Source organism: Erpetoichthys calabaricus, chromosome 8, assembly GCF_900747795.2.
Source record: "Erpetoichthys calabaricus chromosome 8, fErpCal1.3, whole genome shotgun sequence".
Classification (NCBI taxonomy): domain Eukaryota; kingdom Metazoa; phylum Chordata; class Cladistia; order Polypteriformes; family Polypteridae; genus Erpetoichthys; species Erpetoichthys calabaricus.
The window spans coordinates 192,249,702-192,266,091 of NC_041401.2; the positions used below are offsets into that span (position 1 = coordinate 192,249,702).

General features: G+C 42.2%; 1 protein-coding gene across 1 annotated transcript in view; it reads right to left on the bottom strand.

Moving 5' to 3' along the window:
* The window catches only part of abca12 (ATP-binding cassette, sub-family A (ABC1), member 12), a 195,030-nt gene that overhangs the window by 121,029 nt on the left and 57,611 nt on the right, over positions 1–16,390 (bottom strand). Inside the window, exons 15-20 of the mRNA XM_051930259.1 lie at positions 15,041–15,144; positions 13,162–13,361; positions 6,789–10,065; positions 5,464–6,356; positions 4,356–4,459; positions 3,466–3,557 (exon numbers count right to left, since the gene is read on the bottom strand). Of these exons, the coding sequence (XP_051786219.1) occupies positions 3,466–3,557; positions 4,356–4,459; positions 5,464–6,356; positions 6,789–10,065; positions 13,162–13,361; positions 15,041–15,144 (4,670 nt within the window). The remainder of the gene's footprint in view (positions 1–3,465; positions 3,558–4,355; positions 4,460–5,463; positions 6,357–6,788; positions 10,066–13,161; positions 13,362–15,040; positions 15,145–16,390) is intronic.

The following is a 16,390-nucleotide window of genomic DNA, read 5'->3' on the forward strand; positions in this document are numbered from 1 at the left end:
TCCCTCAATCCACCTTATCCATTGTTTACTCTATCCATCAAGTGGAAATAACTGCTGGGTTTGATCTTAAACATCCTCTTCTCCTTCCGTTCTTTCATCCCTTGTGCATACTTTTACTGGTTAGGAGTTTGAAAAACGAATACCATCTGTCCATCCACTCCTTTCCTCCATTATTTTCTTCATTCATCTATCAGGCTTTTGCTGATTATAATCCTGAGGAACAAGCGTGGCACGGGCTACTGGACCTTCAGTAATATCATCCATTGTTATCTATCTGTACTGTCTGGGAAATGGCCGACTGACCAGTAAGCATTGAATACGAGGTTGGAAATCAGTGCTGAACGGATCACGAGTCCATCATACAGACACACTCACACACACTCATCTGGGGCTACTTAGGGTCAACACTTAGTCTCACACACATCTTCAGTAATATTCAATTGAATTCAGTTTATTTATGAATATTGTCCATGGAGCTATAGAAGTTAAACTGAATTTCTATTCTCTCTCTGTTAGCACAGCAGATTTCAGCGTTCAGTCCTGGGGACCCCTGAAATGTCCCAGCGCACTTCTTCTCTTAATTGGGCTCCGACCTTAATTATGCAAGCTTTTATTGGGATTTGATTACTATGAAAAATTTAAAAACACCACCTATTTCTACAAACCTTTGCAGTTTGTTCCTGGACAGGCCGATAAAATTAATTTTTTGATTTGCATATTAATATCTAGAAAAAAACAAAAACTGAGACAATATCACACTTAAAGGGGTGGAGTGGTGGCTCTGAGGCTAAGGATCTGCGCTGGTATCCTGAAGGTTGCCGGTTCGAATCCCCGTCACTGCCAAAAGAGATCCTATTCTGCTGGGCCCTTGAGCAAGACCCTTAACCTGTAATTGCTCCAGGGGCGCTGTACAATGGCTGACCCTGCGCTCTGACCCCAAAGGGTATGTGAAAACTAACAAATTTCTAATACGAAAAATCGTATAAGACGAAATAAAGAACAAAAAAAAAAAGTTGCTATGATTAGCTGAATAAATTCTAAATACATAGCACAGCATATCCACTAGATGGCAGCAGCAAGTTAACACTGAAAGTACTCAGAAAGGAGGAGACTTTGTTTAGAATCTCTTATTCAATATTTTCTTCTTATTGTTATCTATCTAATTAATAGATAAGGCGGATCTGAAAGGTGCTATATAATAGATAGATGTGGAAGGCACTATATGATAGATAGATAGATAGATAGATAGATAGATAGATAGATAGATAGATAGATAGATAGATAGATAGATAGATAGATAGATAGATAGATAGATAGATAGATAGATAGATAATGTGAAAGGCACTATATGATTGATAGATAGATAATCATTTATATAGTGCCATTCCCATGGTCAATACAAGTATATATATTGTCACACACATGCACATGGGGGCAGCCAAAGGGTCCAAGTGAGCGTGAAATAATAAAAGATAAGGGATTGGAACGGAACACTAATGCTTTTCTCCCACTTTTAACAGACAAACAGAAGATTAACCACTCTTTTCCGCCCCAGTCCCATCTAATACCGTCTCTTTCAGCTCCTCATAAATACGCCACTTCTGACTCCTCTCTGATGACGTCACTTCCAGTCCTACTTTGATGATGTAGCTACTAGTCGACTCTGATGACATCATTTCCGTTCTGCCCTCAACTCCTTTCTGTTGCCATTACTTAAATAACTCCATTACCTAAATATTCTGACTACCCAGCAGACATTATACGGGGAAGCTTCTTTCTTTTCCTGGGTTTTTGCCTGTTTATTGTGTCACTATATATCCATCCATCCATCCATTATCCAACCCACTGAATCCGAACACAGGGTCACGGGGGTCTGCTGGAGCCAATCCCAGCCAACACAGGGCACAAGGCAGGAACCAATCCCGGGCAGGGTGCCAACCCACCGCAGGACACACACAAACACACCCACACACCAAGCACACACTAGGGCCAATTTAGAATCGCCAATCCATCTAACCTGCATGTCTTTGGACTGTGGGAGGAAACCCATGCAGACACGGGGAGAACATGCAAACTCCACGCAGGGAGGGCCCGGGAAGCGAACCCAGGTCCCCAGGTCTCCCAACTGCGAGGCAGCAGCGCTACCCACTGCGCCACCGTGCCGCCGTCACTATATATACTATATTATATATATATATATATATATATACTATATTTTATATCTCTAGATCAGGGACGCCAGGAGTTGTCTGGAGCCTATCCTGGCTGGCACAGGGTACAAGGCAGGAAGAAACCCTGGACAGGACATCGGTCCATCGCAGATCAAACACTCACACACACACAGTCACATCAAACACGCACACACAAGGGCTACTTTAGCATTGCCAGTTCTCATAACCTGCACGTCTTCAGACAGTTTTAGGAAACAGGAACAAGTCAAGTCAAGATGGGGAGCAGGCACTGGTACAGCGCGTTGCCGCACCCACCACATGACGAAACAACTCGGGATCACGTTTGGCAACCCCCCAGGCAGACACGAGGTCCAGTACCACCCTCTGGAAATGACCCGCTATTTGCCACAGCCAAGTGTTACGTGGGCGACCCCTTGGTCTGGTCCAGCCACTTGGGTCCCCAATAATGAGGGTCCTGCGAGCCCAGATCACCCTCAGGGAAACGCGCCAAATGGCCGTAGTGCCATAACTGACGCTCCCTCACAATGCAGGTCATGTTTCTCATTCAGGACTCCATGAGCAACACAAAGTCAAACCAGTGGGACCCAAGGATTTTCCGGAAAGACACACATGAAGGAGTCCAGTCTTCATCTTAGGTCACTGGATAGCATCCATGTCTCACAAACAGGAAGCACCAGGACTCTAAAGACTTGGACCGTCGTCCTTTTGCAGAGATATTGGGAGCGCCACACACCCCTTTACCGTGACCTTATGACCCGCCATGCTCTTCCAATCCGTCTGCTGACTTCATACAAAGAGTCACCAGAGACGTGAATGTCACTGCCAAGGTAAGTAACACTTGGAGGAGACTCACACAAACGGGGAGAACATGCAAACTCCACACAGGGAGGACCCAGAAGTACTGAGTGAAAGGGTCTGAATATTTCTGTGAATGAGATATTTCAGGCTTTGTTTGTTTTTTTCATAAATGTCTAAAGTCCTCTTTTCGTGTTGTTATTCTGTGTTAAGGAGTGTTGCTTGATGTGGGAAAAAATGCGATGGAGTCTGAAAACTTTATGAGGGCGTTACATGCTGATCACTGTTTAGATGCACATCTTCCTGCAAGGTGCCAACCAACTCTGGACAGGCATCCCAGGCCACTGCACACCTTCTGAATGACTTTTACCTGCTCTCCATTCAGACTAAGATGACAATCTAGTCACCAGTTACAGTATGAGAACTGAGCGAGTCACTTGAGGATGATGCAAATTGGAATGGACTCTGAAGCTCCTACCTTCTGTTTCAGTTTAGCACTTGCAGTTCCATTCCCGCTCTCAGTAAACAGTTTTGTGAGGTCCATGCCTAGACTCTCCCACAACACTTTGTCTAAGAACAAAAAGAAAAGATTGACATTTAGGACACTGAAGACCATAACATTAAAAAAACTGTAAACAGCTAAAGATTCAATATTTCTTAGATTCTCAAAAATGCTTTATTTTATGGACCTTCCATGTTCAGATCATCAAATCACATTTTGTTTTTGCTTTGTAAGACCCTGTGAATGAAAACTGCTGTGTAATTAAAGCTGCAATGATTTCAAATGGCTCCTCAATCCTTCCAATATCTGAATCCACTGATTCCACTACACGGTCCTGCACAATCAATAAAATAGATAGATAGATAATGAAAGTCACTATATGATAGATAGATAGATAGATAGATAGATAGATAGATAGATAGATAGATAGATAGATAGATAGATAGATATGAAAGGCACTATTAGATAGATAGATAGATATGAAAGGCACTATATAATAGATAGATAGATAGATAGATAGATAGATAGATAGATAGATAGATAGATAGATAGATAGATAGATAGATAGATAGATATGAAAGGCACTATTAGATAGATAGATAGATAGATATGAAAGGCACTATATAATAGATAGATAGATAGATAGATAGATAGATAGATAGATAGATAGATAGATAGATAGATAGATAGATAGATGTGAAAGGCACTATATGATAGATAGATGTGAAAGGCACTATATGATAGATAGATGGTCCCAAGGGGGCTCTGCTCACTTTCCTGACTTCCTAATACTTGACGGCCTTTCATTCTCTCCACTCTACCTTTCGCGAAGCACAAGTCTCAGGCCGCGGCCATCATAATCGTACCTTGAGTCGCGTTTGCCAGGCTCAGCGTCACATTGGTGAGTAGAGATGTGGAGGAATTCTGGAAGGGGATCAATTTGATGACACTTGCCAAGATCTGAAAGGTCCTGAAAGATCAAACGAAAGTGAATTTGTGATTCAAGTCATTTACTCTTGGTTATTGTGTGTCTGATATGTTGGGTTTTTATTGTACAGCACTTTGGTCAGCCTGGATGTTATTTTGAAAGTGCTTTATAAATAAATAAATAATAATAATAATAAATCCATGCAGATCAGACATCAATCAGGATTACCGAGTGGTACGTTCGAGATAAACGGGATGAACGTCCCACATTCTCCAACCTCTCCCCACTCACGTCACCACCCTGGTAGTCGCGCTTCAGTTTCTTCAGCACCACACAGTCTAGCAGTTTTTCTAAGTCCTCACCTCACCTGATGCTGAGTTGCTTTTAACTCACTAAAATGTGGAGGAAAACAATTTTTCATTTTACCTTTAATTCAAAGTATGATGATTTTTGTCCTTGATACAGGACCTCATGTATCAAGCTGCTTTTTGGTATCTTTTCCTTTGTGATGTCATGGAGTGTGGTGAGATGTTTCATGATTGTTGGTTGTAACAATACGACTGCTGGCACCTTCACCTAGTGTGAGAGTCTGTGCCAGGGACAGGTGAGCCCTCACAAGACTGGACTTAAACTGGTGGGTCTCTTTGCTTTCTTCTGTCTCTCTGGACAGTTGCTAGATGTGACTCTGCACTTTTAAGGCTGCCTGGCCTCTTCTATCAGATGGTTGAGTCCTTCCAGGATTTGAAAATCGCCACCTCAAACTACAGAACGGCCATCTGCAGTCTTACACAAACAATTATTTTGTGTTTTTGATTTGATCAAACGCAATCCTCTGTGATTTGATGTTGTGCAACAGTAACAGAGAAACGTGGAAACTCCCAAGGCGAGGGAAGACATTTTGTAGGCACTGTCATTAGTCACGACAGCGCCTGACCCAAAGTTTAATGGCCCTGCTGGAATTTGCCCCCTAGCTCTTTATAGAATTCATTACATACACAAGTGATAACACCATAGCTCACATTTTTGGCAAGAGGCGTCATACTCACTCAGAAATCCAGTCAGACGAGTTGCTCAAAGGCGCACTTTCCAAGTTGCTCTTCAACATTTGCAGCACGTTCGATGTGTTCTTCAGGGCGTAGCTAGGTGAGAAGATTCCCAGCACGTTCTGAAGTTCGCCGACTACCAGGGATGTCATCTTAACTGCTTTTATCAAACGTGTTTTGTTGAGCAAATCCTGCAAATTTCTTACAAAAACGACAGTGTTGTTAAATATCGTGCTGACTGCCTGCGGGGTCGTTTTATTTGGGATGATTCCAAGAAGACTTGCAAACGATCCTGACATGGCGTTTAAGATGTCCGCAGCCGTCATTGAATTTTTTGATGAATACACAGACAGCACCAGATTCCTCACAATTTCATACGTGACATTAAGATAGTGGCTTTGTTCCATGCCCACCAAAGCTACGACTGTGGATATTAAGTTATCTAATTCCTGAATTGTGCCCGAGAAATTTAACAAAGCTGAATTAGATGTAAGTTTATTCTGGATAAAACTTCTCAACATGGCAGAGAGCTGAATAGCATTTGGGTCAAAGAGTCTACTGGTGTTGGTGACCATCGGTAGAGTTTCTGCTAGCACCATAGTAATGTTGTTAATTATTTGGTTGAGCAAGTCATTGATTTTTTGGTCATTTGGACCAGAGGGTCCATTGCTGTTAAGGAGTTGAGGGAGAGAACCCACTACCACCATAGTAATGTTGTTAACCAATTGGTTGAGCGCGTTGTTGATTTTTTGGTCATTTGGACCAAAAAGTCCAAGGGTGTTAAGGAGCACCGGTAGAGAATCTGTTAGCATCATAGTCAAGTTGTTAATTAGATGGTTGAGCAAGTCACTGATTCTTTGGTCATTTGGACCAGAAGGTCCACTGGTGTTAAGAAGCTTTGGAAGAGAATCTGCTAGCACCATAGAAATGTTGTTAACCAATTGATTGATCACGTTGTTGATTTTTTGGTCATTTGGACCAATGAGTCCAAGGGTGTTAAGGAGCACCGGTAGAGAATCTGTTAGCATCATAGTCAAGTTGTTAATTAGATGGTTGAGCAAGTTGTTGATTTTTTGGTCATTTGGACCAGATGGTCCACTGGTGTTAAGGAGCATTGGAAGAGATCCTGACAGCACCATTGAAATGTTGTTACCCAGTTGGTTGAGCAAGTTATTAATTTTTTGGTCATTTGAATCAGAGGGTCCACTGGTGTTAAGAAGCTTTGGAAGAGAATCTGCTAGCACCATAGAAATGTTGTTAACCAATTGATTGATCACGTTGTTGACATTTTGGTCATTTGGACCAGAGAGTCCACTGGTGTTAAGAACCATTGGTAGAGAATCTGCTAGCACCATAGAAATGTTGCCAATTAATTGGTTGACATCCGTGATTTTAAGGCCATTGGGAAGAGTGAAATTTTCCAGGGAGCCTAAAAGGCTGTGAAAGGAGTCTGCAGTCATATCTGTGATGTTTGCCAAGTTGGCAGGACTATCAGAACAATTTAGGAAGGCAATGAGGGCTTTAATAATCTGGTCAGAGGGGTAAATATTCGACATTTGTTGTTCAGTCAGAAGCAAAGAGAAGCTGGCCATGATCTTGTCTAGCGCGTTAATGTATGGACTTAAACTTGCTGGTTGTGACATCAGGAGATCTTCAACTATGGAGGACACCTCAACGTACGGAGATGTTGCTGTGGATGTGTTGGTGTACGCCTGAAGCAAGGTGTTCAAAGTGGTTATAGCTGAGAGGAGAACGTCTTGTTCATCGGGAGTGATGGGGGACGGAACACTGGCATCAACAGAACTTGTAGAATTACTCGTTTGCACTGAATTTATTATATCAACGAATACTTGGTGAAGAACCGGAATGACCGGGATGTCGGTCTGTAGCAAATTACTTTCTGCCTGTACCAAAGTTATAAATTGGTCTGCCACGCTTACAGCATCCAGGAAAACATCAGTCATATCACCGGTCGATTGTGTCATCTGTAATATTTTATTATAAAGGTTTAAAATACTTGTGGCTAAATCCTCAAAACCTTGACATGTCTGAAGATATCCAGAAGGTAATGTGATATTCACGGTTTCAAAAAGATCGTGCCAAATAGCAGATATGGAGCAAGGGTTTATGGGCCCTCCAGGCAACTGGTAAATACTCATGGATTGCGACAAGAAGTAGAGCAGGTCGGACAGGCTCTTCCCTACCACCTCACTCCCAGAGATATTTGCCATACTTAATTCATTTTGAACAATTTTCATCGAGCTGTTGAAGAAGTTCAAGATGGTTTCCATGTCGAGATTTCCCGTGGCGTGAAGCCCCAGGATTAGACCGATCTCGTCTTTCAGGGCACGTAGGCTGGTCAAAAAACTTCCGGTGTTCAAATGAAACACGTCGGCAATCAGACCGAGTTGATTTTCCGAGGGTAGGCTACCAAACAGAGCGACGAGTTCATTCAGGGCCCGCAATGGTTCTATGTCATTAGAAAGGATTTGCAAAATCAGAGTGCTGGCGTTTACTTTGAGCTCGGATTGAATAAAATTCAAAAAAGAAAGAACAAACAGGAAATTTTCTTCTGTGAGGGTCTGATTTTGCAATACTGGCAAGTTAAGCGAAGATATTATACTTTCCAGAATGAACGCAGAAAGATCAAAAGAATTATTAACGTTACCGGACACCATAAAATTTTTACTTAGATTGAGAAGTGACGTCAACGGTGAAATCACAGATAGGGGCAGCTGTTTATCTACCAGCAGACTGGCTGTTATGAAATCGACTATGGTGCTGTATTGGTTGTGGGTTGTACTTCCTCCAAAAAGAGAGGAAACGTCCTTCAGCAACATGAATTCGGTTTCAAGCAGACTTAATTTTGCTATTAAAACTTCCACTTCATCGGATTGCAGTGCACTACGGTTGAAAGCAGATACCAAATACCCAGAATCTTTCTCGAGGAGTTGCAGTAATCCCTCCACGACTTGAAGCGTTTCGGCCGTTTGATTAGATGTTACGTTCCACCGCACCAAGTCATCCTTCACTTGTTGTAAACTGGACACAATATTATTCATTAAGTTGTTAATTGAAAACTGATTCTGGAAAACCATCATGGTGAAGTTAACTGCCTCCTGGAGTTCACCGCTGACCGCTGTTTCATTTTTGTTCATTTTAGTTATCCAAAACTCAACCATCGGCTGAACAATGTCAATAATTTCTCCTGAATTTGTTGTTGCGTTGAAAAGCTGGAGTATCTCCTGGGCACTTTCACACGTCTCGTAAATGCACCGTACGAGATCGGATGAATCGGAAACGTTGCACTGCTCCTGCCGCAAAGCTGACTCGATGCTTCTCATAAATGTCATCAACTGCTCCAAAGGAGGTAAAGTCTGTGAAAATTCGTTTATCGACATCGTGAAATTTATCATGACCGGAATCTCATTAGCGCTGGATGAGGGATCGACCAAAAAGTTTCGAATAGTTGCAAAAATATCGGATAAGAATTTGATTTGAGGAGCCGGGTCCTGCGGTGGCAGAATGGCAAAGATCAAACTCTCCGTGAGGTTGACATAGCTTAATAGGTGCGCTTGCTGACTAGGGATTGAATTCAGCGCATCCAACAATGCTGTCCCATTCTGAGATGTGTTGTGCATTAATAAAACCAATTGGTAAACTTGGGAAATGATCTGACTACAATTTTCAGGAATCATCTGGCAGTCTTCTACAGCCTTCAGCGCTGATAGGATCTGATTGGTCTTCTCGGGCTGGGAGAAGGTTGTCACGAGATCTGTGAATAAGAGTGGAATGCTGTTATTTGTCAGGTTCACTGAACTTTCTGTTAGAACGCCACTCAATGACGAAAGGAGCTGTATGAAAGACCCACTGTCCCCGTGCCACAGTCTGCTTATATTCAACATCTGTTGGGCCATGGGTAAGACAGTCTGCAACGTAGGGTCATTTTCGATGTAATTTTTGAACTTGGTTGCTAAGGAAGTAATGAAAGTCACCCCGGTGGAATTATTTAGCTCCGTGAAATTGACAAGGGTGTCCAATGCACTCAATGCTATGTCTCCGTGGGACAGCACATAAGGCGGAAGAGTGAAGTCCACCTGGGGAAGTGTCAGCAAAACGGCCTTTACCAAATTATAGGCTTTCTGGACAGCCTGCACTACAAACTCCATGTCTGTGTCCTTTACAGAATTCCACCACGTCACAAATTCCATAGCCCTCATCAAGACCAGCGTGGTGTCATTTGTGTCTATGAACCAACTCAAAAGCCCGTACATTGGTGAGCTGCTTCCAACGATATTTAAGCCCAGCAGTTCTGTGGCTGCGGCATGCATGACTTGTTCAATCAGGGCTCCGTCCACCAGCTTGTATACATCTCCAGACGCCACTTGGTCCATGGAGCTGCCGCTTGTGTTCCCAAGGAGGTTCTGCAGGATGAGGTCCAGTCTTTCTTTCCAGAGCTGCGAGGTGTTCATGCTGCCTTGTGTCAGGAGGTTGACTGAAGCATTGAGCAGCAGCTGAGCTTCACTACTGAGGAGCTGCCCTGCTGTGCTTGGGTGGGAAATGGAAATGTTCTGGGAAATGAAACTCAAGACTCCAAGCAGCAACCTGAAGAAGGGAAGAGAAATTAAATGAAACTCACATATGGAGATACCAACACATGTGAGAACCAGACACTGAAAATAATGTGATGAATGTCAGCACCTTCAGGGTTCTGAAAAGATGAGCAAGTTCCGCCGAGTTGAGAGGGGGCACTACTGTTAACCACATCACCTCTCATGCCAGCACTTCAGAGAGACGCTGACAGGTGACCTCACTTCCGTGTTCCTCCATCAAAGCCCCATTCCTTTCGGGAAAGAGCAAGAGGCCACCATATGTAGGCAGTGATTACGGACCTGCAACTGAAGCCTCGTCCACACTACCAAGTCATCGTTTATAAGTGTAGACATTTGTAGAGGGGCTACATAATAATAGTATGTTCTATGTTTGTGCGTTTCGTTTCATCGTCCCGTTTACTGTCCGTTATATGTGTGTCAGTAAATGTTGTCCCCGTAAGTGAAGAGGGGAAGGATGATGGAGAGAGACTGCAGCCGAGAGACGGAAATTGCCCGTCAAACTTACCTGATACATCCGGGACATTGCGTATTTAAAAAAGAGGAGCAAAAGGCAAAGGAGGATGAAGAGGGAAGGGAGAGAGAGAAATCGAGGAACGAAGAGACAACAATTTAGCTGTTCATTTATCAACTCATCACTGCCAATCATTGCTTTAGTCCACTGCTTGCTTTTTCAACATCCGATTTATCATCACGACAGCCAGCACCAAGGAACCCCGGGATTCGGATTCATCCCAGCCATTGCCAGGACTTTCACGGTGAGGTCGTTTTGTTTTCAGGAAGGAGCACAATACACTACAGCCAGTGTCAATACTGCCGGACTTTATTAATGTTGGACTCATTTATCACCACATTTCAATTGCTGTGTTTGAATTTGTGTTGCGTGTTTTTATTTATTGTTTAGGGGCAAAGGGAGAGTTCAATGTAAATATTTGTATATTCGTGTTTTTATACAGTGTTATGGTGTATAAAATCTACAAATTATTCTCTATGTTTTTATTATATTTTGCTCAATCCCGACAAGATGAATTCAGATGCAGAACACTTGTATGGGCATTATAATAAAAAAAGCATATCCTCTTCCCTTACACCTCATTTTTATAACAGTGGCTCACAGCAAAGTGCTAAATTGTTTTTACAACCTGGGAAAGGAAGACTGAGCCGATACCTCAGACTATGGATTACTTTATGGATGGGCATCTGGGACAACAATTTGCTTCACAGCCTGGGAAAGGAGGACATGCCGATGTTTTAGGCAACATCAAAAAAACTTTATTATCTGGGAAAAGATAGATTAAAGAGTTTGAGCAAAATTCATCCATCATATTGAAAGTCAGCCAAGCAGGTGCATGCAACAATCATGTGTTGTGAAACCACGGCATGAAATTTTATAATAAATATGCCTCGTTTGAAAGCAACGTCAGAAGAAGAGAAACGGCGACGACAGAGGAGCGATGTCAGAAAAGAAAACAAACACACGTGTGACCAGTTTTCATCCGATCGTCAGTTAACAGCATTTTCATGAACATCGATTGCTAAATCAAGCCGCACTCTGGGACATTCATCCTTGTCATCACTGATTCCTTTCAGTAAGCTTTTTTGATGACTATTTTATCCAGACTTTACTGTCTATCTTATTTTCTATTACTTATTATTGTTCTTTTAATAAATATTAAAATGTTTTCATATTTCTATGTTTAGTCTTAACGTGTAGAGTGATTGAAGTAATAAGGTAGATGTCTTTGAGCACCTGGTGCAGCCAGAGGTTTGCCATACACTCCGTGCTGCGAGGTTTATTAAGGCGGAGGGTGAGAGCTCCACTCAATAGTAGGGAACAGGACGTAAAGTAAGGCTGATAAGTGGCCAATAGTCAAGAGTGCTAAGCCTTTGTACGTTTGAATATTTTCTTGGAGACCAAAAGTAATATTTAGGTCTGATATTTATTTAAAACATCGTATGTTGTTTGTACCGATAATAAGTAAGTCTCTTGAAGTGCTGAGAGAGTGACAGGCTGTGTAATTCATTTAGCACTTGTGTGGTTTAAAGTGCTAAAAGTTAGCCAGCTGTGTGTGTGTCATCCGTAGGGCACTGTCTGAGTGTGTATGTATCTATGTATGTGTGTGCTATTATTTAGGGTGCTGGAGTAGACCAAGCCAATAACAAACTTGACAAGTATAAGGGGTAAACAGACGGTAACGCATATAGTAATTAGTCACTGGTGTCTTTGGGAGAGTGTTGTTTTGCACGCGTGTACTGTATCTACGTTATTGAATATTTGTTTGTCTTTTTCATTTACAATATATCCGTGTTTGATTTTATATTCCTGTCTACTGTTTGCTGGTTATTTTGTCATGTGGGGAAAAAAGTACAACTTGTTATTAGAGCAAGAAACCTCAGGTGATCCAAGAAATAGTCTTGGTAGCGTAGCGGCCGGTCTGGTTAAGGGGTCGGCCGTTATACATTAGTCTCCTCTTTCACCTTCTGTCTAACACTAGCCCGGCATTTTTAACCCCCAGAAATCTTCAGAGTCATAAACGTCTGAAAACGTCAGCTCAGCTTTGTGGTGTAGTTGGCAGAATGCAGTTTTTCAGATATGTAGACTCTAATCGCACTCTGATGTGCTTGTACTAATCTCATAGCCCTTCCCTGATTGGATTCTGTTCACGGTTGCTAGGTAACACAATAGGCAATGTCAGAGGTCACTACCGAAGTGACATCTAGCAGTCACGGGGTATTAAAGTTACTCTCTGTGCTCACATTGTGCTATCCTGTTTAGATTTGACTACATTTCCCATTTAAAAAGCTGTACAGAAGAGACTTCCACTAGGGGGCAGTGGTCCAGTTTCATAAAGTCTGTTCTTCACATTTGTTAATGTATGGTTGGCACAACAATGGCCCAGAAGTGAAACGCTGTGCCCCCTTAGACTGTTCAGAGAACAGTGGGCAGACAAGGCTCATTCCTAGGCCTCTGGCTCTTTTACTTGGAAGCTGGGAAAACAGCCATCAGAGAGCGCTAGGAATTGATGGCCCACACATTTCTAAACCTTAGAAAAGAATCCCAAAGAACACATCGGATCTGAGAGTGTCTTACGTTTCCCAGGGGTCACTGCTGGCACTTCCATTTGCTTGATTGAAGGAGGCACTAACCCAACTGTTAACATATTCATTGGTGATGTTATACTCCTTCAGCCAGGGACATTTCTCAGTGATGAGCATTTTTACAGCATCTGTGATCATCCACTGAAGCTGTGCGTGAACGTCTGATGGTACACCACTCCATGGTGACAGCCCCTGCTATGGAAAGAATAAAGAGTCACTTTAGAGAGGGAGGTCCCATTGTATCATTGTCACAGGAATGAAATGACAAGATGACACAAGACAGATCAGTATTCAAGTTGGACAAGGACCACACTGGTGAGCTCAGCAACACCAGAAAGTCTGGAAAACCCACAGAAGACATCTGTGCTGCTGGATGTTTGCAGAATTCTGTCCTTGGTGAAGAAGACCCCTTCAAGACATTTAGCCAAACCAAGACCACTCTCTCCAGGAGGTAGACCCATCATTGTTAAAGTCTACAATGAAGTTAAGACTTCAGGAAAGTAAAGACAAGAGGGTTTACCACAAAGTGCAACCTCAAGCATGGGAAGGGCAGATTAGACTTTGCCAGAAAATACTTTCTAAAAGCCTGTAGCCCTGAATCAGCCTAGTCGCTCTTCTCTGGACCTTCTCTAGTGCTGTTATGTCCTTTTTGTAGCCTGGAGACCCAAACTGCCCCCAGGACTCCAGATGAGGCCTCACCAGTGTGTTGTAAAGCTTGAGCAGAACCTCCTGTGACTTGTACTCCACACGTCAAGGTGCTATATAACCTGACATTCTGTTTGCCTTCTTAATGGCTTCCGAACACTGTCGCTATTTTTAGACTCAGGGAGGTCTAAAACGTCGAGATTCATCAAAATGTCGACATTGAATCTTTGGACGATTAAAATACTTTCCCTATACTTCTTATATGAGAAGTTAAAAATGGTATTTTTGGACTCAGGGAGGTCTAAAACATCAAGGTTCATCAAAATTTCAAAATGGAATCTTTGGATGATTCCAATACTTTCCCTATACTTTGTATACAAGAAAATCAGGGAGGTCTAAAACGTTGAGATTTATGAAAATCTCGACATCTAATCTTTGGACGATTACAATACTTTCCCTATACTTCTTATACAAAAAAGTAAAAATGGTATTTTCGGACTCAGGGAGGTCTAAAACATCGAGATTCATCAAAATCTCAAAATGGAATCTTTGGACGATTCCGATACTTTCCTTATACTTTGCATACAAGAAAATCAGGGAGGTCTAAAACGTCGATATATCAAAATTTCGACATCAAATCTTTGGACAATTACAACACTTTCCCTATACTACTTATATGAGAAACTAAAAATGGTATTTTTGGACTCAGGGAGGTCTAAAACATTGAGATTCATCAAAATCTCGAAATGGAATCTTTAGATGATTACAATACTTTCCCTATGCTTCATTTACGAGAAAGTAAATAGGAGACAGAAGGGTATTACCTAAAAAACTACAGAAAAGACCTACCACTAAAAACCGGAAATTAGAATCCTTTAAAAGAAAAGCAGTAGTCACAAAAACCAGTAAATCCTGTCATGCAGATACACCAGTGGGCTCCCCAACCAGCTCAGCCGAGGTAAGCAGTACCACAGCCAGGTGACAGGGGGCGCTGTCCCTAACGTTCTCCACTCCTTTTTCCACAAACCTACAAGACACGCCCAGTGAGGGCAACCAAGCCTGACAGTAAGGTCAGATGGAAGTCCAGGCAGGGGACAATAAAAAGCAGAATCCAGAGAAGGTGGTGTCGTTCGTGAAGAAAGAGGAACTCAGAGGAGTTTCATTGATTTTGCTTGAATTTAATTTGCTACCATTTATTTAAAACTAGTAATTAACATGCCACTTACACTGTCTAAGAGCATCTCAACGATGGATTCATTCTGCAAAATGTCGCCGTGTTCCAGGATTAACTTCAAGAGGTAATAAGCATCCACCAACGGACTTGCATTCCCTGCAGTTAGAGAAAATAAGCAACACCTCAATAATCATAAAGTCAAACACACCTGATTGAAACATAAAGAGTTTAGTTGAAACTTATCAAACACCATACACATCCAACTTTAAAGCTTTAATCTAATTCAGTGGCTCTCAAACTGTGGGGCGGGCCCCCCTAGGGGGGCGCGAAGTAACAAAAAGGGGGGGCATGAAGATGTGAAAAAAAGAAAAGAATCAAAAATATAAAAAATACATCTATTGAAACCAAAACAAATGAACTTAAACTACATTCTGATACTAGAAAAATAAATATAGAGTTAGATAAATGTCGATAAAAGTTAAGTAGGTATAATAAAATATCCATCTATGATATATCATTAATTAAAAAAGAACAAATTGGTATTAGTGGGCTCCTTTTTAAAAAAAGTTATGGGGGGGCGCGATTAAAACTGTTATGAAAACTCGGGTCACAAATACTTAAAGGTTGAGAAACGCTGGAGTGGTAGCTCTGAGGCTAAGGATGTGTGCGGGTATCTGGATGGCAAATCCCGTGACCACCAGAAGGGATCCTACTCTCTGAGCGAGGCTTCCAGGGGGCGCTGCTGTTCAACGCCTGACCCTCCACTCTGACTTTCAAAGACAGATTCCCCTCAAGGATTAATAAAGTGTACCAAAAATAATTAGCTAGAATTAGTTTGGGATAATCTATGAAAAATACCAATCACAACAACCACAAACGCAAAATGTTAATCAAAAATTGAAAGTCGAACGGGGCTGCCAGTGTTATGGCCACCAGGCACGAGACTTCAAAGGGCGACTGGAAGACAAGAATCACGAGACAAAATCAAAAGGAGTCTGGAGAGTTCAAGTAACCACAGAAACAAAACAGAGGAAATCCTCTCCAAAGGGTCTGAGGGGTTTTGGAATCCGTGAAGTCGGATGGGGGGACGCATAGCCTTGCATGACCTTTCACCCCGTCGTGTCATGATTGACAGGCGAGGACACACCCCTGACAACACAGAATGCTACCCCGATGACGGGAGTTCAGAATGGTGGCCAAAATATATTGAGATCTGACTTCGATTGTAAGAATTCTTGAGTTTCCAATCTCGAGAAGTGACGTAGAATTAGACCCGAATGTTTTCAGGGTAAGGAATTTAAGAAAAGGTTTCGAAAGCATAATCATCACAGCCAATTAGGCAATAAGCTTTAAAGCGTTAAAACAAAAATCGAAAGTCAATCAGGCTACCAGTATTATGCCC